This window comes from Dendronephthya gigantea, unplaced genomic scaffold, assembly GCF_004324835.1.
Source record: "Dendronephthya gigantea isolate DGI-Jeju-01 unplaced genomic scaffold, DenGig_1.0 000089F, whole genome shotgun sequence".
In the NCBI taxonomy this organism is placed as follows: Eukaryota; Metazoa; Cnidaria; class Anthozoa; order Malacalcyonacea; family Nephtheidae; genus Dendronephthya; species Dendronephthya gigantea.
The window spans coordinates 604,968-630,266 of NW_021163099.1; the positions used below are offsets into that span (position 1 = coordinate 604,968).

General features: G+C 37.0%; 2 protein-coding genes across 2 annotated transcripts; both read left to right on the forward strand.

Moving 5' to 3' along the window:
- Positions 1–9,197: 9,197 nt before the first annotated feature.
- On the forward strand, positions 9,198–11,951 carry LOC114533321. The gene is made up of 3 exons (XM_028554830.1): positions 9,198–9,335; positions 11,424–11,644; positions 11,913–11,951. Exons 1-3 carry the CDS (start codon positions 9,227–9,229, stop codon positions 11,949–11,951), a joined length of 369 nt encoding a protein of 122 aa, XP_028410631.1. The 5' UTR covers positions 9,198–9,226.
- An 8,057-nt stretch (positions 11,952–20,008) lies between these two features.
- On the forward strand, positions 20,009–24,474 carry LOC114533323. The gene is made up of 3 exons (XM_028554831.1): positions 20,009–20,076; positions 23,792–23,937; positions 24,340–24,474. The coding sequence occupies exons 1-3, from the start codon at positions 20,037–20,039 to the stop codon at positions 24,472–24,474; spliced, it is 321 nt and encodes a 106-aa protein (XP_028410632.1). The 5' UTR covers positions 20,009–20,036.
- Positions 24,475–25,299: the final 825 nt, after the last annotated feature.

The window sequence follows — 25,299 nt, forward strand, 5'->3', positions numbered from 1 at the left end:
CGCACGCCATTTTAGTCACAAGACCGCGTGCCATAAAGAAAATCCGAATAACTGAACACAAGAACGCTACAAAACGACACGACCATGAATCCCTACCCGCGCTACACAAATACGACGACTTTCACACCTTCGCCTGGACAAAAACTGAAATATTGGGACGAGCACAAACAAACACTCGCGTGAATTCAAAGAAGATTGCTTTAGTACAGATGATAATACTATTAACAGACATATCGACATTCCTGCAACTATCTGCAACAGTCTGTCTGCAACTTAAGACAAAAAGGAGGGACTCTATCAATAATAACATTAATATAACTTATAATTATAATAAAAACTTCAATCCGCTTATATCTGCTCATAGCTGCTCATGACCAGAGCGAAAAAGATGGCCGCATGTACATTTGACCCGAATGCATTGCAGGCATCAAGAATAAATAACACAAAAAAGATGGTAAGAAAAGCACTTAAAGACATAGAAATTTATCACAATGAGGAAAATAATTCCTCGTGTTCAACTCGCTTTTTTAAGGATTTTCCACCGCAATGCATTCTAGTTTAATGTACATCCGCTATCTTTTTCTTTATGGTCAGTTGCTTAATTTCCACGAAGAAGAAGGCATTGTAATTCTGACTGGCGTGGTGTCCCGCGTGGTTTTGCATACCATTCGATTTTAAACTTTGACGCCATCTTGGATGGACTATGTCTCACGCCTCGATCTCGTGTGTGACGTACTCGATTTTGGAATCGTATTACTGTACAATGTCAAATTCTTATGGATGCGACCACTCGAGTTTTGCTATTTATGAACTTTAACTCTAGCACAAGTTGTTCAAATTTTGTTCTACTGTCTTTCTGCAATCGTATGTCAATTTGTCTCGTTTATTCTTAAAGTGCCTATATCACTTGTGGGATCTTAACGGATTTGAATAGGGCTTGAAAAATTTGTTTATAAGTTCTACAACCTTTTTTGATAAAATTAAATAGTTTCGAAAATACGTCGGTTAGGGGGACTGGGACTCAGGAATGATTTGCAAACACGCCGTCTTTTATAATGTAAACATGAAGGGTTTCAATGGCGATATAGTTTGCTTTTTTCAAGAAAAAAATGCAGGAACGGTGCGTTGTGTATAGTTGTAGCATCTGGGCGAGTTTTTCTCAAAATATTTTACGTTATTAGAAGATCGAAGTAAAATTACAATTGATCAGATTATGTTTGACAAGAACTCGGTTCCTGAGTCCCAGGCCCTCGAGCACGACGGAAATTTAAGCAAATCGTCATGTTTAGATGTAAATATTTCCGAAACTATTTAACTATATCGAAAAGGGTTGTAGAGCTTATAAACTAATTTTTCAAGCTCTATTCAAATCCGTAAAGATCCCAAAAGTGATATAGGCACTTTAAATTCATTGTCACTGCTAATTGCCATAATTATGCACTAGACTAGAGTGTGCATATTTCGCCGTATATTAGCAAGAAAATGTCCATAGAAAATTTACAGTACAAAAATCATTTGGTATTAAAAAACAGAACGCACTTGCCTAAAATTTGATTGCTGCTAGTCTAGTTACGCCCACATAGTACAAAAGTATACAAAATTTGCCAACTTAAGCTTCGCATGGCTATATAGCCTATATTTTTCTTCTTTTACAAATTTTCGCAACTAAACTTTGAATAAATAGCCGGAATTTAATCGTGGAAAAATACTGCGTAAATCAATTCAAGTTTATATGTATAGATCGAACGGCAACGATTCCGGACAAAGAAAAGGAGTCAACCACGGAGTAAAATTAATAAAAAGGTGTTAAAAGATACCACAAATGAAAACTGCGAAATTATTCCTAGTTAAAATTGCGGCTTTAATTATCTATAATTTGACTGTGTTTAGTAGGTTTCTCGCTGCTAAGGAAACAGAAAATGTGCCTTTAGATAATTTGTTCCAGATGTTTGCGTTAGGAAATTAAAACGATCCTCGAATGCATTCAACCCTGCTTGGTTATTTAATGACATATAAAGCCGGAGACCAGTTTTGGCAAACAAAAAATCTCCGAACCTTTTCACGACACAATAAGCAAATAATAAAAAATCTCCGAAAGCCAGATGACACGTTAGGAAACTTTGTGTCAAAGAGTTGACCGCGTAGTGTGTCAGTCTTGAATTATTAATTCATGTCATGCAGTGCCTAATCACGCCTGCACTGAAGCACTTTGCACGCACGCACATCACTCTTGATAAATATGCACGACTTACACGTATTACTATAGAATTGCGAGGACCAAATTGGGATTACAAGAGATTCTGCAAGAAGGCGAGAAAAGCAACTCAGTTTACACTGATTGCAGCAAGAAATTTGAACATCAGGGCAAATTTGTAGATATATATAGCCAAATATCCCCGCATGTTTTTCCCTTGGCCTGATATCGAAACAGATGCTTCAAAGACAACAACCTTTATCGCCATCCCGCTTCGATATCGCTTTTATGTATGTACGCTATATTTTGACTGTGGTGTTTTACGCAGAGAGAGCTGGGATGCCTTTTGACTTTAGAAGATCAATGAAAAATTCTATTGTGCACAAAAAAAGAACATATCCGGCTCTTTGGGTGCCAACATTTTAGACGCAAAGATCGAAGCGACGACGCCACTTGATAATAACTGATAATCGGCAGCGTCCTCAACAACGTGACTTCGAGTCTAGATATCATAATTATTAATATCCGTTTAGTGAGACAGTAAAAGAAATAACCACAGCTTATCGCAACCGCTCTGCGCCTTTGATTTGCATAATTATTGTACGCTCCTGCATAATATATATATATATTCAGGACGGTTTTCAGGATATGAATATATATAGAAAACATATAATAATTCTCATATAGTGTGCGATCGATCCGGCTATATATATATAAGATGGTTTAATTTTTTAAATAAGTTTGGATGCAAACAATGTTTATAGAGGTTTTGTCATGCACGCTGTATGCAATTATTCCTGGCAAGATATGATCGATGGCGGGAGGTTTTAGCATGAACACTAAAACTCAAAAAAATGACAAGTTTGAATGAGCAAATGCATAATGACTATTAGATAAATTATTTAGTAGCTAATTAGACATGTCAGTTTAATTAATCACCTGCATGCTTTTAGTATACTGATGATAGACGAACACAACTTGCCCATACAAGCTATAGCAGAGAACTGGAGATACCGTATATTGAATGTTGCATTATACCGTAAGTTGCATATACTGTTTTGTAAATTTATCAAAATTTTCACTGTTGGCTGATTACTTTGAAAACCAAAAATATGTATCATAGCAAGTCTTATAGAACGACTGATCTTAATACGATTATAATAGATTTTTCTTGTATTTAAGTTTATTCGTACTTGTTAACGCATTCGCGTGCATTGTTGTATAACTTAATTTGTGTGGGTTAAATATTGGATGTGTGAGAGCCTCAAAATAGTTCAAGTAATTTGATATATTAGTATATTAGTAAATTTTCCGGAGTGACGGGATTAATTATGTGATGCATCAACAACGGCTAAATTCATATTAAAACGTATTTTGCTTTGTCGGTTTTGAGATGTAATCCATGAACTGTTGTTAATATATAGATAACCTTATAAAAGTCCTCTAAGGTTATGTATACCTCAATGTTTTTAACGCCATAGATACAGCATGTTTGTATATAATTAATGAGGGATAAACTTAACACTATAACGTTACTTAATTTCGAACAGAAGTTTGTTGTCCATAAGGAAAGGTATAAGTTTTTTTCTCGCCACACATATTTCACCACACATTGCAATTGGGGACCTTAAGCATGTAGAGCGGAGGACAAGACGACGACGGCGGCGGCCATAAATACACTACAATGGGTCATTGAAAATAGATATGGGAGTTAAAACATATGGGAGTTCTAGACGTGGTCTACGTTCTGTTTATACAACTGCAAAACGTCGCTTTTTTACATCGTATGCAGAACGTCTGGCTGTGACAATGTAGGCTATATACGTACGTGATGATTCATCACAATGCGCTAAACGGACAACTCGAGAAAGAATTAAAGCCAATATTATGAAAGCTGCCATAGGCTAACGTTAAAGTCAACCAAAGTAGCCTAGCTCTCGAAACATGAATCATGTTTAAGAGGAGATTATTTAAAAATTGAAAAACCTAGGCTCAAATTAACCGTCATGCTTTGCGAAAAATATGGGTTTGACTGTAATGGATGTACATTAAATTTGTCCACGACGTTTCAAGCGAGAAGAATGCTCATCAAACACTGAGGCCGTATTCTTTGAATGTCGAAGAGACAAAGGTATGGTTATCGTAACTCTTTTGTTTCTATTCTTACGTAGTTAGTTCTCGAAAATATTTCTATGGATGGCAACATATGTACCCGGCAAATGTTGTGTCTTGCTAAGATGGGTTTGATCTTGATCCCAGATTATTACTTATAAAAATTATTACTGAGCGACGGAGTTAAAAATACACCTAGGTCTTGTTTTGTTTTTTTCCCTAGCAACGCAACTCTGGAAATCACAGAGAGTGGCCAACACCCTTAAGGGGCTGTTTACATGAGCCCGGTTACCCGAGATTCAACGAAGCGTGAGAGGACTTTGGGGTATTGAAATAAGTTTTTATGACACCAAACAAGGACATGCTATTGTTGTGGTGATTATACGAGTAATACGACTTTCAAGATCACTGCTCATTTTAATACCTCAAAATCATCTCACGCTTCGTTGAATCTCGGGTAACCGGGCTCATGTAAACTGCCCCTGAAACGTACATGTTTTTTTGAAATCGGAAGACGATATTGAAATGCTGCGACAAGAAAAGAACTCTATATCCACAAATAATGCTACAAAACATACATTGAAAATTGTAAACGAGTACCGTACATTTTATCTATTGAAGAAAAGTCGATATATTAGCGCAAAACGTAGCGAAGTTTCGTTTTGCGCTAATTCAAGGAAACAAAACGGTTCGTTTTACAATAAAATAAAAAATACGCTTTTTTCCATCCGTTGTGGTGTCTCTAATGCCATCTGTAATGCGACTTTGAATTTTAAATACAACAAGATGCCCACTAGGCATTAAACTCGCATTGCTTGAGTCGAGCTAGGGCTATGACAAAAAAGACGCTTACTCAGGCGTGTGTTTGGGCTTGCCATAGTTGTTCAGCTATGCAACGGAACGGGCGTGAAAACTCGTGAGAACTCGTGAGATTGATTTGAGATTGTATTCAGTTTGATCAGGGAATTCATAGCGATATTAAACAACTTTGGTTCAACATGAAGTTGAAAAGCATGAGAGCAACAGAACACCCCGTTTCGAAAACGCTCGGCATCTTTTAGTGTAGCTACTGTGCTCGGCGTGTGCAGTTGTATGTAAGGTGAGCGTTAAGATAAATATGGCACTTGGAAGCCACATTTTGAAATATCTTGAATTTTTATCGTCTTTTGTCCACAAGAAAACGATGAACGTCATGAACGAATGCACTCAGCAGTGCAGCATGCACGTTAGCTTAGCAACCACGCCTGCGTAGCTCGTGGCTTACAGGTCAGCGCACTTTATCGCACCTTGCGGGTCGCGAAATTCTCGACCATAAAAATATTAATAAGAACGCTTCCCATTTTAAGAACTCGCTTGCGCATTGCGCAATGCGAGTTAATAAGCTAGTAATCTTTTGTCGTTGACGTTGCTTATCTCCCAAGTAGCCAATACTTGTTTTTTTTCTAAAATTTGTTGATGAATATTTTTGAGAATAAAGTATTTTCTACCGTTTTTGAAATTACAAATTTTTATACACGGTAGCATCTCAACCAATCAGATAAGAACCTAATGGTGACCTTCCACGGGAAAACATACGTTAACGCTATTTCGTTCGTTGAAAAATATCGTTCGTTATCCGTTCGTTTGCCGTTCAAACGCTTCAAGCGTTCGTTGAAACGATTTTCGAAATCGTTTATCGTTCGAAATTGCCCGTTCGAACGCATAGAAAAAACGTCGAAAATTGTTCCAAAAGCGTTCATCGGTTTGATGTACCGTTCGTTAAAACGTTTGCCGGAATTTCGTTTAATCTCATTGGACTTGGCTCAACATTAATTGAACATTTGCAACGTTACAACTTTATAGAAGAAGCGCAGAATGTGTTACACAGAAATAATCCTAGAATAGTAGGCTTGTAATGGGGTTATATAATTTTAGCTGAATCAAATGCTATTTCGTGCGCTTCATGATTTCGTCTGAGCGTCATGCAGACATGAAAGGATAAATTACCATATCCATTGCATGCTATTATTTTATTATTAACGTCAAATTTCACGTCAGAAACTCAAATGCAAAAAGCTTTCTTTCCAAAATGTATCGTTTTTTGAACGCCGGTAATGCAATGATTAATACCTGTGCTTTAATATTTCTGTAATCAGTCACGCGCATGCGCAGATGTAACAATCGTTCAAAATGTGACAACACTGGAAGTCGCGAGTATCGTTTTGGCGCTGAAAATGGAAGTGTATAGGTAGGCGAAGTACTGAATTATATTTACTGTATTATTGTAATTTTCTGCAGTAGTTTTCTAATAATATTATTTAGTTTTTAGTTGCATAATGTTTCTGCTTTGTTTGGTGAGACTTAAGGATTGTGATTAGAGTTTTTGATGTGAATACAGCCGCTATACTCCGCCGTGTTTATTTACTTCTAACGGAAGTCACAATCTTAACGCTTTAAAATTTCCGTCCTGCCAAACTGTAATACGTCAAGTATTTTCGTATCGGTACTGGTAGTGGAAGTAGATCTTAACCTCCCTAATGTATGAAAACAGAGAAAACCCGATATTAAAATGAATATTGTATGCTAGCTCGAATATCCGAGATTACGTTTTATTAAATATTTTAATTATATATTACTGCGCAATCATTACTGGGATTGAAATTAAATGTGGATTTTCACGTGTATACATATATAGGTGTGAATATTTGACATACTTGTTAATAGACACTTGAACGAATCCCTGCCAATTAAATTAAATGAACATCGAAACAAACATGCAGTATTTACATCAAAGTAGTTTTGACAGCATGAAAACATGTTTCTACGTTGGTTCGCATTCAAACAAACTTTGCGTATGTGATATTCTGTATTAATGTCAGTTATCATCTGTAAACAACTTGATCCTTGCGCTAATTAATTCAATCGTTTGCGGGTCAAAGAGTAAAAGCAAAAGTATACAATGGAATCTCTTGTGTTTAGTTTAACAAAGAATATGTATCCAGTTGCTGAAATTCAACCAAACTGAGACGGTGATCGATCACATCGCCTTAGCCTATGATATTATTATCGAAGGTCGGCCATTTATCGTCAATCTTCGTTTACAGCTGGTCCCGGTTCACAGCCGTGTTGCATGTTTACGTCTATGTTTACGGCTTCACTCATACATTGATTTTGTCTGTGGGGGCTGAAGGATTCTAACGCTTAACCCGAATCTTGTCGCAGCTCGCAAAATGCATATAAAGTATAAAATAATGTGATTTAGTGAGTATATAGATCTAATAATTCATCTTGCGTCAATCATATCACGCGCATCAAGCCTTCAGGCTTTTATGTTTCCCCGTGGAAGGTCAAAATTATACAACATTAAATAAAATGAAATTTAAAGACACAAAGGTTGATTTTCAATTATAGATGGCCGTGTGTTAAAGTGCCTATATCACTTGTGGGATCTTTACGGATTTAAATAGGGCTTGAAAAATTTGTTGTTCTACAACGTTTTTTGATATAATTAAATAGTTTCGAAAATACGTCGGTTGTGGGGACTGGGACTCAGGAATGATTTGCAAACACGCCGTCTTTTATAATGTAAACATAAAGAGTTTCACTGGCGATATAGTTTGCGCTTTTCAAGAAAAAAAATGCGGGAACGGTGCGTTGTGTATGGCTGTAGCAACTGGGCGAGTTTTTCTCAATATATTTTACGTCTTGGAAGATTGAAATAAAATTACAATTGATTATATTATGTTTGAAAAGAACTCGGTTTTTGAGTCCCAGGCCCTCGAGCACCACGGAGATTTAGGCAAATCGTCATGTTTAGATGTAAATATTTCCGAAACTATTTAACCATATCAAAAAGGGTTGTGGGACTTATAAACTAATTTTTGAAGCTCTATTCAAATCCGTAAAGATCCCACAAGTGATATAAGCACTTTAAGACATTAATTATTTACAAAAATGTGAATACTATGCCGGTTAAGACATCATTAAGATTTCTATTTTCTCTTTTCGATAATGCTCCAAGTAATAGCCCCATTACCTAGAACTGCTTTTTAAAGCATATGTTAGTGTCTGGCTTAGACAAGTGAAGAAGGAGGTAATTAATAATTATCTAGATTACCTTTCATTATTAATAATTATCTAGATTACCTTTCACAATTTTCTAACTGATTCTCTCTCCTAGCCTCTAGGGTGTCCCATGAAAGCTTCTAACAATATCTGAGGGAGTTCTGCAGCAATTATTCGACCAGCTTTGTTTTGAAGCTTTTGCAATTTTGTTTGCAAGGTTTTCGAATAATTATTCCAAACAAGCGCACAATAATGAAAATGAGGTTACACAAAAGCATTATAAATGGTTTTAAACGTATCATCATGCGCAAGGCATTCCTATCCCCTCTGCAGCTTTTTTTTGTCACTTTATCAACTTGATCTTTCCAGGGGATGCATTCATCTACTCAACGTTAATTTGTTGGCTGAAAGACACATATCAACTCCCTTCTCTTATTCAGTTCCCTTTTCTAACTTATCTTGAATCTCGCTTGTGGTAACGCCACTAATTGTAATATTAGTATCATCAGCAAATAAAAGTGCTGCATGGTACCGAAAAATCAAGCCCATTTCGTAAACCATTTATATAAATATATAAAGCAAAAAAGTTGAATTTATATTGTATTATTTTCTAATCTATACAGTTAATGTCTGGGAATTGGCTCTTCTTTGGCCTTTGGTCTTTTATTTTCATTTGACACTAGATATAATACTGATACCTCGGGAAAGTAGCGTGTTTTATTCACCCTCGAACGCTCTTTGCTCAACAACGGCGGTCTCGGGTCAACAAAGCACATGCACTGTTTCCCTAATTCCCTTGGCGTCAGTAAATAAGTGTTTATTCTTTATTTCAGAGACAATCATATCGATTCATGAGCGGATTTGACGACCAACAAAATGAATAATTTCATAAGTTCGCTGGTGTTATATACACTTCTGATGAATCTGTCAAACTCACAAGGCCAAGAAAACACAACCACAATTTGTTATAACTCAACTCTTGAAGGTAATGTCCCATTGTGTTAATACCGCATAAATATCGGAATATTCTGTCACTTCTGTCCAAATGTAAAGCCAGATAATTTTCTATACCACACATGCAAGCGCAGGTCTATCGACGCTTCTGATTCTTAAGCCGCGGTTTCCCGCTATCGATACTTTTGTACAACGAAGATGTATATAATGAATATATAATTATGTTCACCCCAGTTATCGATGCTTAAGACGTCATTGATAGGGAAATGAAATTTATGAAATATGATTCGCATTGCAATAACATTGCTACAAAAGCCTTTTTCAGTAATAACACGAACACTACAAGCTGTCTCAAAAAAACCCGAAAACTAATGAAATCACCCATAACATTGTAATTGTCAGTAATTGTTAATTGTTAGAGTCTGAATACCTAAGCACTCTGTTGGGATAATAATATAATAATAAATACTCGTTGTTCCACGGTCAGCTGATCCATTTCTTTCGAAGCAATAACAAGGCTAATTTAGATTTAATCATAATTTTTATTCACAATTTCAAATTTTTCTTATTTAGCATTTTATAAGTTGCATTAAATCCCCACGGGCTAAAATTCGTGAACACGGCATTCAAATTTTAACAATTAGTGATTTCAATAGTTTTCGGGTTTTTTGAGACACGCTGTATAACATATACAATTTACATAACAGAATATAGGAGCGAGTAGGGAAAAGTGATGCCAGACTTTCCCATTTTTAATTTACATTTACAATATATACCCCAACCGCCCAACGTCGAAAATTGTTTATCTTATCTTGAGAAAGGTCGTATACTCTGAAATACTTTTTAATCAAAAGAAAGTGTTTTGAAATAAAATTACACTGCAACGCGTTAATTTAATATAATTATTGAATACCCATCTAAAGAAGTCGAATACTTATTCTCGTCTGTAGCCTACTTTTCCCATCTATACCCGATGTGCTCGTCACTACTATAGAATTGTTCATATATTCGGCGTATACAATAATTAATACATCATGTCACAACTATATGATGACAAATGCGAAAAACTCACAGAATTGCTATATATAGCAGGATTCTACCGCAAGCAAGGAAAGTTATTCATTATAGCTTATTCTATTGTTTCATTGTTCTACTGCATGTATTGTATTGTTCTGCATAATAATTATTCCGTATGAATATATGCGAAAACTTTTATATCGTTTTTTTATTTAAGCAAACAAAAAATCCCTGTTCTTCGACTCTCGAACAAGAAAACTCATGAGATTCCAGGGCCGAATACACACAAATTTTTCTTATAGCAGAAATAAAATAATTGCATTTTGTTGAGTTGTGGTAAAATGGTGACATTTTTGTCAGATTGTCAATACTGGCAATTTTTGTCAAATAGGCGTTTGATGTTTATGGCATGTCAGACGTTTAATATTGCACCATTCTTGATAGTTCTAGTTCACCTGCTTTATAGACAGATATTTCTATATCTAATTAAAAGCAATTCCGTGTTTTTTCATAGAAATTTTGTTATCATTCGTCATTTTAAAAAAGTGTGCAATTATTCACTATTCCTCAGAGTAACTTTGCTTGTAATATGGCCCGGCATCAAAATCAAAGTAAAGCATTTTCGGTAAGGTAACGGCTAACTAAATAACGAGAACACAAAATTCAGAATTGATGTGGATTGACATGGACGTTGACCAAAAGCAAAATCCATTAAAATTGAAAAATATTTTACCCTAACCCTAACCCTGTCCAAACAAATGTTGGAACAGCGGCCCACACCTACACACCTCTGCCTATTCCAATGCCTGTCCGTAACCCCGTCAGCCATAATCAACGGAACAACTTTTAACTTACATTTGGGAGTGAACTTTAAGGCCCATTTACACTTGCGATTTTTGGAGTGATTTTATGTGCGATTTTCTTCTTTTAACATATATGAGCGAGTAATTAGTTACCAATGCTGTGATGTATAAGAGCTCTTACTTCAACATCAGTAAATAATTTACTCGTTCACATCCATCAAAAGAAGAAAATCGCCCATAAAATCGCACCAAAAATCGTAAGTGTAAACGGGCCTTTACAATTCCGCCAACATGTTCAGGTTTCAGGCTGAATACCACAGTTTGGCAGACTAAGGGCGTTTTGGAAAAGATAGATTGCATATTAGAATGTGCCACGAAACCTTGTTGCAGATCAATTAACTACAAAAAGACTGAGGATAAATCAAACTGCGAAATGTTGCACTATGTGGTGAGCGAGAAGCCTAAAAAGCTGGTGGAAAACACATCCTATGATCATGTTCACCTGGTCAACCCGGAAAAGGTGAGTAAAATCTATTTTCGATGCTATTATATACTGTAAGTCTTGATTTAAGTATGAATTGTGTTCAGGATTCATTTTTTACATTTTGAGATTATATATTTGACAAGAGTTGATAGCCAATAGCGCTGCTATCAGTGCTGCTTTGCCGAATTGCCTTCCCAGACAAGCTTAATAAGGCAAATAAGGGTTGCCCGAAATTTCTCTTTTACGACATGAAAAACGTTTCTTATCATGATTATTTGACTTCTTATTACCATTTTTCTCGCAGGATTTCAATACCATGTGCGAATCTGGAGAAGGTATCTAACTATCCAATATTTAGATGTATTTTTAGATCATTGCCAGATATTGGAGTGGCGCATGTGTATACGTATTGGCATTTTACCCATGCCTAACGGGATAACAACTTTTACTCTAAAGTACATACAGTAAAAGTACAAAACTTAAAATTGCCGTTACCCTGCTACTTCCCCACTGTTTGCCAACCTCTGGATCATTAGAACGGCCGTTTCGCAACGTTTTGACGATCAATTAACTTACCTTGGTTATTTTCTACCTTCCGCGAGCGAACTGACTGTATTCAACACTGTTATTTTCAGGGTGTTATTTTAACACCACTTTTAAGGGATTCTAGGGGTGTAATAGGGGAGTTACAAAATTCCAGCTTAATAACTCCATAGTTGGACTTAAAATAACACCACGTAAGGGGGTTACGCGCAATGTAACACCATTTTGGGGGTTAAAATAAGTACATTATACCACGTGATCAAGCTGATGCAATCATGCAAAACGAGCTATTTTTCAAAACCTTCGCAAGCACTGCTGGTTCCACGGGAGAATTGCCTGTATTTTTAAAGATAAATTACGACTAAAACCGAATTGAACGAGGAAAAGTCAAAGAAAGGTTGGCAGATTTGCTGTATGCAGTTAAAAACGGCAATGTACGTACTTGAATATCATTTTCATGCCTCTCGGAGTGCGACTGTTTACCTGCCGATTGTGGATATAAATTAAACTGCAGTTCGTGAGCTAAATTGTCTGTAATTCTCTGTTGGAAGAAAGTGCACAGTTGCTCAGCCATCCAGGATACAAACACAATTGCGCTGGTGTGTAATATATTTTCAATATTTCAACAGAAAACCTTCAGCAAGTGTCGACAAAATAATTCAATACAAAACTATTAATGTAGGTCGCTAAAAATATCTTGATATGGAACAGTAGACATGAAAAACATTTTTCATATTCTCATAGTCTAAAGGAAAATAAGGACTTATATATGAGTTAAATATATTTAATAATAGGATGAAAAGGTATTATAATTATATATAGTATAATATATCCTAACGTAGGCAACTTCAATCACAATATCGAGATGTACACATGAAAACAATCCGAAAATACGTCAATTAATACCTAAAACTAATCTAAAATAACAAGTGAAATGAAATCTACAATATTTTTACTATATACTGCCTATGTTTTAACTTTGAAAACAAGTTATAGAAGCGAGAAAAATGCGAAGTTTTTGATATTTTACTCATTTTTTAAATGGGCCGTTGCTGGACCCGCGCTGCATGTTGACGTTTGAAAATGACGAATTCGTAATCTCATGAAAGTGATAATTTATTCACATTATTAGTACTAGGGAAATTTACAATAATCAATCATGCATTAAAATTAAGTATAATAGTTCTACAGACTATTTACAAAAACAACTTAACTAGACTACTCGCTAATGTTGGAGTTCCATTCCGACAACGTAATGTCGTTAGTTGATGTGATGGACGCAGTCCTCCAACTTCGACTGCCACGAACACACACCACGCGAGCTCTAAGCAAAGCAAAGGCGATCTTTCGTCGTAACCAGCTAACCACCATAGATGGAGAATGATTCTTCTTGTCAGCCAGCTTCGCACCCAGGAAGGAAAGAAAATGTTGGGTCTCTCTTCCGCATCCGCCAAAGGCGCTGAAGACGACCGGTGTGAAGGAGCCATGCTCGACCTCAACAATCCGTTGGTTGTAATGTCGCTTCTTTTCCCGTTCGTTGGCTTTAAACGAGCTGCTCAACGTCTGGCGTCGATGTGTAGAGGCGTATGGGTTAAACACCCTTACATCAAAAAATGCCTTTTCACATCTCTGCCAGAAACCTCTCGCAGCAATGTCCACTCTGGCGTCATCGGCTGAGTTAGCACTGGATGGAAGAACCTCGCCAGTCAAAGGAGCAAGAGCAGGTTCAATTGAAACATCGTAAGCAACGTCATCGATAGCAGCAGCAAGTAGATCACGGATCTCATTATGTCTTCGATGGATAAAACCTCCTTTCAGGCACGACAGGGCATGATCTACCGTGAACGATTTTCCACAAGCGCAGAAAGATGGAAGGCGTTTCAAAGGCCATCGATAACGCATGTAGATTGCATCAAAGAACTCACGCTTGGTCAAGATGTAGCCCTCTTCAGCAAGTGGCAGAGCAGTTAGCCAAGCTGAGGATCCTTTCAACTGGGCGAGGTCATTTGCTCGAATCTGCTCTTCACTCATGCTCGATCTCAAGTTCTGTAGCAGCAACGAGTTCCTAGCTTGACGTTGTTTTGCAATCTCACGGCGAAGATCGTGGATGGAATCTCCATGTTCTGCTGATGGTGTACCATTCTGGTGGATGATTCTACTTGAGAGAAGATGACAGATGGTTGTGGAGTTCAAATGTTCTTCATCGCAGATGTCGTTAAAGATCGGAATACCAAGACCTCCCATACGAGCTGGAAGCGAAACCAATTGTCGCTCATGGATGGACAAGCTACGGTTATCGAGGAGCGCAGGAAGGAGCTTCAGGTTGATGGTGTCGTCAACAAGCTGCATCGCGGTCTTGATACCTGGAACGGCACGAATGTGGTAAGTAAATCTGTGCCGAAAACCCGAGACAAACGCCGTGTATGCTGCTTGGGGTTGGAATTTGGCAATTTCACTCAAAACGTGAAGTTGCTGGCACCATTTACTAACTAAAGAACTAATATACTTATCTTTTCCGTCATTCGATCCAAGATATCCTCCAAGGTACTTATGCCCTTCACTTGAAATTCGTACATTAGTTCCAGCGAAGATCTCAATGGCAGTCTGCTCCAGGTGTGGCTTCACAATCAACCAGGATTTATCAGCTCGCGGGTAGTAACCAAGACTCGGACCATGCACGGCAATCTTCTCCCACCAGGCACGCAGTTGCATTAGCTTACCTGCCCCACTAAGGTCATCCGCGTACGCAACATGCCTTACATCACTAGCTTCACCAGATTTAATCATGAGCAGGAGTGGAGTAATGGCGACGGCGTATAACGGCATGGCTAACGGATCACCTTGCGTGGTACCTTCAGCTGATGCAATTTCTTTACCACCTTGCACGAACAATCTTGAAGCTGTTACATAACAATTGAACGTATAAACAGCCATTGCAGGACAAATGTACTGAATGTTATGTAACATGATCTTGCGGTTGATGGAATTGAACGCATTGGTGGCGTCTACCAGTAAGACAGCGTCTGTTTCTTCTTCTTCAAAAATCTTCGACATGGCGTGAACAGCAGCCTCGCAGCCTGATTGTTGTCCTGCACATAGCTGCAAGTCTCCTGCGCTATCCATGATTTGTGGTTTAATGGCAAAGACAATTGATTTTCCAATTATCCGTCGTAGAACCTCTCCAATCCCAATCGGTCTGACACCAGGGTTCTTGTCCAGAGGTATTAAGCGACACGCTAAGAAGGTCTCTAAGCTGGTGGTCTGATCTGCTCCGATAACGACCTTCTGGGTTGCAAGTGTTCTCGCCATTAACGCTATTGCGGATCGTAGATCTTTGCCGGCATCTCCATAGTTGCGAGACACCAAAATATGCCGCCATCCAAGTGCGTCAAGACCTGAAGGACCAGCAGCACCTTGAGTCCTCAATGCTGCTTTTGCTATGGCTGCCTCGTCGATGTTGGCGAATAACGATGGATCGACATATGGAATTTCACCATCAATCATGACGGAATGATCCTCAGGTTGTGCAGGTGGATGTTTCTGCAAGAGGTCCTTGTACACAGCGTCATTAAGAGGAAGAACTCCACCACATGATTGTTCATCCAACAAACGTAGAGCTGCGTTCACTTTGCCACGAAACATGAGGCTAGCGAAGGTCTTGGAAAGCTGTTCATTCGAAACCTTTCTAGTAGCCAGTAGTGTCGACTGGATGGTTCTGCATTCCCGAAGTAACCCATCAAAGTTACCTTGTTGCCACAAAGCCATGCGCCGAGACAGACAAGTCACATGGTCTTTCGATCTCGATTTGAAACTCGGTTTTTGTAAGAGAAGAGCAGGCATGATCATAGTAAGTTTTAAAGAAATATCATGCAAGATCTCCGAGTTACTGTTCCAAGCGTTAACAAGTCTCTCCAGTTCCCTGACGTATGACTTTCCAGCAGCTCCACTCGGCAACATAAACAGATTTTTGCGCCAAATAACCACCTCTTCATAGGCTGCGTTAACAACTTGCTTTAGATCGTCTTTAGTGAGGCTGCCCCAAACACATGGTGATCCGCTATTTTGAGAACTTGAGGGAGTAACCGGATCGACAACAATAGAACCAGGCATACTTGATGTTTGTCCATCTTGTTGACTCGCTCCACCAGTTGCGTGTTTTTTCCTGCATGAATTTAAATGTAGCGACCGTCCTCGTTCCGAACCAAATTGTCTCGGGCACAAATTACATTGAAATGCGCGCTCTCCGTCTTTGCTTTCTTGCGGCATAGTTTCTAATTAGCGTGCTTCGTCACCAACCAATTTACCAAATCACGTAGCACGCGGTTAACGGAATAACGTTCGCAAATATAATTTAACGGTCCAAACTCGAGGAATAGCAAAATATTTGCGTAAAAGTTCCAAAAATATATATAATATAACCAATTCGAACTCACAGAATTCACAGTTGAAGTAGCACTGGAAATTATTCACGCTAAAAGCAATGAACGCGTAACCACTCCAATGACCAATGTTCGATGTCCAAATCTTGATAAAGTCACAAAATGCGCGAAAACACCAAGTTAACAAAAAATAACACCAACGTTGTTTTAAAGATATCCTTACTTAAGTAATAACGCAATAATGTTTCTAAAAATTTAGCAGTAATTGTGTAAAAATTTCAAATGTCACGGAGCACTATTTTTTAGCGTCTTTACGCCATAGTGCGCGTGCGTTCCCAATCTCATTGATTCGTAATCGATTCGTAATCTCATTGGCTGTCACAACAGCAAGAATAAAAAACAGCCAATGAGGTTACGAATTCGTCATTTTCAAACGTTCTTAAAAGTCTACAGCGCGGGTCCAGCATCGGCCTATTCCAAAAATAAGTAAAATATCAAAAACTTTTCGCATTTTTCTCGCTTCTATAACTTGTTTTCAAAGTTGAAACATAGGAAGTATATAGTAAAAATATTGTAGATTTCATTTCACTTGTTATTTTAGATTAGTTTTAGGTATTAATTGACGTATTTTCGGATTGTTTTCATGTGTACATCTCGATATTGTGATTGAAGTTGCCTACCTTAGGATATAATTTGTAAAGTTTTTACAATGCATTTGTTTGTTCTTTAAAAGAAAAATGTTTAGATTTCTGATGATTTATCAGGAAACTTTAATATGAAGTTGTATTTATGTTGTAAATATTGTAGATTGGATATAAAGTAATAAAATTTTGCTCAAATTTTTGTATGATTCTTTATTTCTTTCCGGGTATTATAGCGTGATCCTGAAAACGGGGTTATTTTAACCCCAAAATTGGAGTTAAATGTAACCCCAAAATGGGGATTAAAATTTAACTCCAGAAACGGTGTTATTTGTAACCCCAAAAAAAGGATTATTTTCGATTAAATCTCGTAACCCCTGTTTTTGGTGTTAAAATAACACCCTGAAAATAACAGTGAATATAATATATGTGAAGCGAATATTTTGCTATAACAGCCAAGCAGGTGCGGAGCACCGTGCGAGAGTACTATTACCGCTTGGATATTTACACTCACGATGTGTTTATTCACACCCACATAATTATATTCTTTTTTTAATCACATTCGAGGGAAACTCGAATGTGTTCAGGACTTTTTTCGGTTTAAAAAAGTTTTTTTTTAGTTACACAAGACCTAATTTTCGACTGAATATTCCGTATTTAATGAAGTTGGAAGATTTTACAGTTGATAATATTTCACCTGGCACAGCTTTAAATTTTTGCATGTAAGACACAACTCTTTAATATTCTCAAATGTATTTCACTCTAAATCTGAATGTGTTCTGTGATAGACGAAAATTTACTTTCATTTATAAACTCCGTTCTCATAATGACAAAGAGGAAATCATATAGCCAAAACATTAAGGCAAAACGAATTTTACTTAACCACAGATGTCGTTTAAGTGTTCTCGTTTGTCTTTCCAGCGTTCATTTCGTTCTCTATACGAACCAAAGACCATTTGTATTTTCACCACAACGATGAAAATGGCGGGAAATTTTTGAAACCCGCATTATGTCATACCTATAAACGTGACATATAAAAATACGGCACAGTACCCGAGATGTAGTGGCGTATGAGTTCTACGAGTGTTTTAGTTCTGAGTAAAATACCCCCAACCACAGAATACAATTTATAATGTGACTTTTTGATAAAAACCATTATATATTATTAAAATTTTCGTATTCGTTCTAGATGATTGCAAGTTCACAGCAGGCAATTTTTGTCATTGGGTTCCTAACGAATCGCATGGCTACAGATGGAAAACAGTGCCGCGGAAAGATGACACACTGGATTCAGGTCAGCCCCCGGACATACATGCATTTATTATCAATCCGACATGATCCCTTTACTGGAACACACCCCAAATTGGGAGTATGCATAGTATTTAAATATTCATTGTGCGCAACGAAACCTGCAACCATTAATAATATATGATGGCGAAGTAATACAATTTTTATAGCAGCCGTTTTCATTTTCGGTCCTGGGTTTGTGTTTAGGACATTTTTCAGATTATCGTGTTGCTTTCAAACATCCTACCTGGTACCTGATTGCTGTATACTAAAATGTAATAATTGGTTATATTGGGACATACTGTACTCAATCTTTAGATTACTACGTTTTTGCTGAGACAGATAATACAACTGAGTTGCACGTCAAAGCTGTCCTGAGGAGCAAGGAATTTCTCTCCTCGCAATGCCGCTGCATTTCTTGGAAATATCGTTTCGAGGGACAGGAAGCAGGAAACCTTAAATTGTACGTCAAAGATAAACAAGGATATAGAAGAATGATTTGGACTTCAAAAGATGGACTACAGAAAAATAAATGGATTTTCGCGAGTGCAACAATAGCCAATGTTTCTCAAACAAATTACTGGGTTAGTTCTGATTTATATTCTAATGTTCTAAAACTAACACTTTAAAACTAATAATCTGTACATTTACGGGTCGGGGCTGTGTTTTCGATATACTTCGCGTGAAGCCAATTTATTCATTTGTATTTTAGCAATTTGTTTCTGGTTAATTTATCTGAAAACTCTCAAAAAAAAGCAAAATGTCGATTTTTGGGAAAATTATCGCTATTGAAAAATAGTCCTCATAAGGAAAGGGGTCGTCTCCAAATGTTTCGGGTAAAAAATAAAAAAATACAGCCACTTTAAACTGAGATCGAACGATATTAATTAAATCATCCGCAAATCCCAACCGCAAATTTAAACGCTGCATAGCACTTGTGTGCTAAAACTGCAGGTAATGACATAAAAATATTTAAAAGTGCAAAAGCGTGATTGATTTATCCTAAGAACGTCTCGTAAGACTCTTCTTCTTTAGGTCATTAATGGCATAATATCAAATAGCTTGGTTTGCAGGAGTGCCAGGCCAGGAGTGCATCCCATGCACCAAATTTCTTTTGAAGAATCGTCTTATCATGCACATGCAGTTTTTAACCTATCAAATTGCATTTCTCAACTTTAGTATATACGCGGTCAAAAAGTATATTACTAGCTAGCAGAAGAGCTAGAAAAATAGGCAAATATGAAATTCTTTCAGATAAAGAAATAAAATATACTGCTAAAGCTCGATGTTTATTACAAATATGTACTTTTGAATGTCCTTAAAGTTCTTTCATGTCAGGATTTTAATAGTTAGTAGCCAGCGTATTCAATTCAAAAGTTCTGATTTTAAAACAAAGTTTGATTTTAAAAACTATAATATACATGGATTTGTTTTGACTGAAGCTTTATGGCCCATTCTAAACCACACATTTTCCCCTCCATACACGATTGAATGAAAATCCTTTACTTAAAATTAATTACCATTATTGATGTTTAGATTGAATTTGAAACCAAGCATAATTCTTCAAGCTTTTCTAAAATGGCATTGGATAATATATTCTTTGTAAAAAACCCATGCGGTAAGACGTTATATTTTTCAGTGTAATCCGTCATAATGTTTAATTGAAATCCAGGTGCATTTTATTTGCCAGCATTAAAATAAAATTATGGGATTTGCAAAGGTCCATTTAAATTCAGGACAATAAAATAAGAAAATATATATATATATATATATGTAATATAAAAGTTGCTGCTGTTCATGATTGGGAGGTAGTCGGCAGTGCCAGCTAGGGCTTATATTTTGGCGTGTAGTTGGCCAATTCCTGTTTTGATGCTCAATGTTCAGCAATGAATGCGAATTTTTGTAGCGATTAAATTTTAACCTTAAATTCCTCTGAATATATAGGTCTTTGAAGTCAGCTTCAAACTGATTTTGAGAATGCACTGATATTAATGAAACTTTGTTTTCGACCGTCAGGAATTGCACCTATCCAAACTACTAATATTTTTTATATTTTCCTTGTCATTACTCCTGTTGATCAATGAAAATCAGTTAGAATGTCAAATGTGGTATAACAACTGCCAAAAATAGAAAAAAAAACTTCTTGACGTTTCGAACTGAGGGCCTTCGTCAGGAAAGGTATAACATACCACATCACGCTGCTTCCTGGTTATATCAGTTAGCTAGAGTGCATCCATACATGTCCAATACTGTCGCATGCATACGGATCGACAACCTTTTTCACCATTCGTAAACTAAATTTTCGTTTCGTGACACTTTTCACGGATCGATACTGATGGTAAAACGGGACATACAAACGGACTGAACCCCGACTGACGTACGAACCGTACGAATGGAAAAAATCCAGTTACCATTTGTAAACTTATTAACGAGTGCGCTCCTTTGGAGTACGATATCCGCATACACGCACGAAACGACTGTCGATTCGTTCAATCCGTACCAACCGTACGAAAGAAAAACGTTCATATACCAATCGTAAAAAATTCATCACAGCATCGTTTCCGCTATACGTTCAACCCCCTGTGGAGTACGATATCCCCATACACGAAACGACTGTCGATTCGTACCATCCGTACCAACCGTGCGAATGGAAAACGTGCATTTACCAATCGTAAATAACACCGTTTCCGCTATACGCTTAGATCCCTTTTCAGGACGATACCAATACACGAGTTTTTAAAATAACTCGCTAGATATCGCTTCAATATATTTTACCCAAGATATGCGGCCTTATCAATTAAATAGACTATTTACTGATATATAATATTCCTCGTTCTCAAGAAAAACACGAGCAATATATAACATGTTGTTATTAAAAGCCGCAAGGTATATCACTGCAATATATATATAGCGCACAAGATATGCATGCATATCTATCAGTAAAATAGAACACTATATAGGTATATGTAGCATTCCTCGTTCTCAAGACAAAAACGAGCGATATACGCGCATTCTCGATAAAAGCGACCAAACACAAGCATGCTCTATAAAACCTGCATGCATGCAATGTTCCCCTGCATGCAATAACTGTATATGCGTCTACATCACAAAGCTTTACTTTACTAAATACATGCATGCAGCACTCAAGATAACTGCCTGTATTTGCCTGTATATGAGTGTTAATTTTTATATGTAGCTAACATTCCTCGTTCTCAAAAAACCCCAGCAACGATGAAATAGTGCATGTATATTTTTTTAGTAGAAAACTTTCATTTACCAACCGCTATACGCATAGACATAGTCATAGATTCCCTTTGAGTATGAAATCAAAACACGCATTGCTAAAAAACCCCGCTAGATATCACTTCAATGTAATATTATGGTACCCTAGATATTCCTATCAATACAATAGTCTAATTATATATGATATTCCTTCGTTCTCAAGAAAAATACGAGCAATATAACATGCGTTGTTATTAAAATCCGCAGAATGTTAATGCATTATATATAGCACACAACTTCACAAGATATGTCTATTAATAAAATAGAGATGTCTTTAAGTTAAAGACAAAACGTTAGAAATGATTATGTCTTTTTTTAAACTCTGAATTGTTTTGATGGCTTTCATAATTTTCTAATTATGTTGGGCTCTCATATTTATCATAAGAAGTCGTTTTCCGCCTGGCAAATCTCTAGCTACGATATTAAAATAGACTTGTTATATGTAGCTACTATAGCGACGAAACAATCCATTCGACAATGACATAAGGAGGGCGCAGCCGTTATTGAAAAGGAACAGCGTTAATTTAAACGTATGTTTATCACAAATTGTTTTCGATCGACACCTTTTCGGGGACAAACCTTAGTCGCATCACTCGCATGGTGTTAAATTACTTTATTTACAAATGGACAAAAATCTGTTTACCGATCGTAAACGAACAGTCCATTTGATACCAATGGTACGGATCGACAAGCTTTTGAGAGCCCTGTCCTAGACATATCATGCCCTATTTACGAATCGACACAACCTGTTTACGGATCGTAAATGAACTGTCCATTTGATACCAATGGTACGGATCGACAAGCTTTTCCGAGGCCTATCCTAGACACATCTTCCCTATATTTACCAATGAACAAAATCTGTTTACGGATCGTAAACGAACAGTCCATTCGACACCAATGGTACGAATCGACAACTTTTTTAAAGCCCTATCCTAGACACATCTTGTCCTATTTACGAATCGACACACTCTGTTTACGGATCGTAAACGAACAGTCCATTCGATACCAATGGTACTGATCGACAAGCTTTTGAGAGCTCTGTCCTAGACACATCATGCCCTATTTACGAATCGACACACTTTGTTTATGGATCGTAAACGAATTCCATTCGATACCAATGGTACGGATCGACAAGCTTTTGAGAGCCCTGTCCTAGACACATCTTCCCTATATTTACGAATCGACACAGTCTGTTTACGGATCGTAAACGAACCGTCCATTCGACACCAATGGTACGGATCGACAACTTTTTCAGGGCCCTGTCCTAGACACATCATGCCCTATTTACGAATCGACACAGTTTGTTTACGGATCGTAAACGAACAGTCCATTCGATACCAATAGTACGGATCGACAAGCTTTTGAGAACCCTGTCCTAGACACATCATGCCCTATATTTACGAATTGACACGGTCTGTTTACGGATCGTAAACTAACTGTCCATTCGACACCAATGGTACGGATCGACAAGATTTAAAGGGGTCTGTAGATTGGCACATCTCCTTTTTACCAATAGACAAAATCTGTTTAGGGATCGTAAACCAACGGTCCATTTGATACCAATGGTACGGATCGACAATCTCTTCATCGCCTTATCCTATAGACACAACTTGCCCTATTTACAAATGGACACAGTCTGTTTGGGGATACGGCTGTTTACGCCTTAGACACACGCTAGTTTCCATGCCTCATGTTCTAGTCGACAAAATGCGTTTACGAATCGACATAGTCTATTTACGGATCGTAAACTAAAAGTCTATTCGATACCAATGGTGCGAATGGTTGCTTACTTCTAACGAATAGAAAGGCCTAAACCACTTTACCATCCGTATAAAAAATTTTACGAAACGAACGACCCGTATGCTAGCAACAGTATTGGACAACCGCGGTTGAGTTTTAGAATACGCGTTCAGGCGTTCGTAAAAAATCATTATAGTATAACTGTTGGAATTTTTTGTTTCGGTATAGTACGTTCGGCATCTTCAATATGCTGTGAGGTACGTACGATCAACCAGTTAATCTAAAAGCGTTGCGTTCCTCTGTCTATATAGTTGTACAGCGTGTGGGATGCTTTAAAGATCGTAAAAATGAGGTCTTTCCAAAGTTGATTGGGAATTTTCGAAATCAAATTGACTGGAATAATATGGACAAAACTGTCAGGCAATGTTCCTGCGCAGCTCATGAAGGAGGATACAAGGTACAATAAATATACAAAAATAATATTGTCAACCTTTGGGTTTTTTATGCTGGTACATAGTTGCTAATTAAATGTCATATCATTTTAAACAAAACCATGCACTGACACGCCTCAGAAACCCTCTCCGCAAAGGTGAATGCTATTTTATGAATCGTTGAGAGTTTTTATCAGTCAAATATGATAAAAAAGTAAAAAACCTGATTGTTGTGTTGCAAATTTTTGGTATACGTACAAAAGCCTGATGTATGACTGCATGATAAAGTGCCTGGATATGCCTACTTTAACTCTTTACATTGTAAAATGTAATGTATAGGTAGCGATAAATTTAGTTTGATATTCAGAAGAAAAAATAGTTCGAACAGTTTCTCATTTATTGCAATTTTAAATAATTATTCTATTTAGGTTTTTGCTGTGCAATACTACGGAGAATGTTGGGGTTCGCGAGAAATGGTTCAATACGACAAATATGGCCCTTCGAAAGATTGTTGGAAGGAAGTTGGAAAAGAAAACACAAATTTTGTCTATAAATTCGCATAATGATTTATATTACACATCAATTCGTTCAAACGTTGTAAATTAGTGACTATCTAGAAGTTCAAATTAAAATCTTTACTACTTTACTTTAGGGATGACAATTTTAATTTATTCATATATTTTTGGTAGAACTGCATGAAAACCGGATAGTACTATCCACTGAATAATATTTTTTTCAACCGTTCTAAAAATGCTTGAAAAGCAATAAAATTTCAGCTTTGGAACCAAATTTATTAAAGAGGAACCTGATTTTAAGGCTAACAATTGAAAAACAACTATATGCACGGTATATACCCTTACGAGAAAAACACATGCAAACCATATGTGTTTCCCATGTGATTCACATGTGGGTACGTGTGATCACATGTGGTTCACATGTGATCATATGTGATTCACATGTGAATATACGTGGTTATTTGGAGTCTACATGTGAACCACATGTGATGCGCATACCTTACATGGGATACACATGTGAACCACATGTAATGCATATGTGGTTACATGTGATACATATGTGAACCAAATGTGATGCGTATGTAGATACATGGGGAATATCTGTCAACACATATGGTTCATATGTGATCACAAGTACTTCACATGTGAAAATATACCAAGGTATATATGCGGCTCACATGTACAATATCATGGATAGTTAAAAGACTTCAATTATAGTGATTTTGTTAACCAATAATATTGATTTTATTACCCATGGTAATATGAATGTATGGCGTATTTGCTAATCGACATCATAGACAATCCAGAAGATGTCTTGTGGATTCATTTGATTGTCTATATACGCCGACATATAAGGTTATTTACAGTATATCA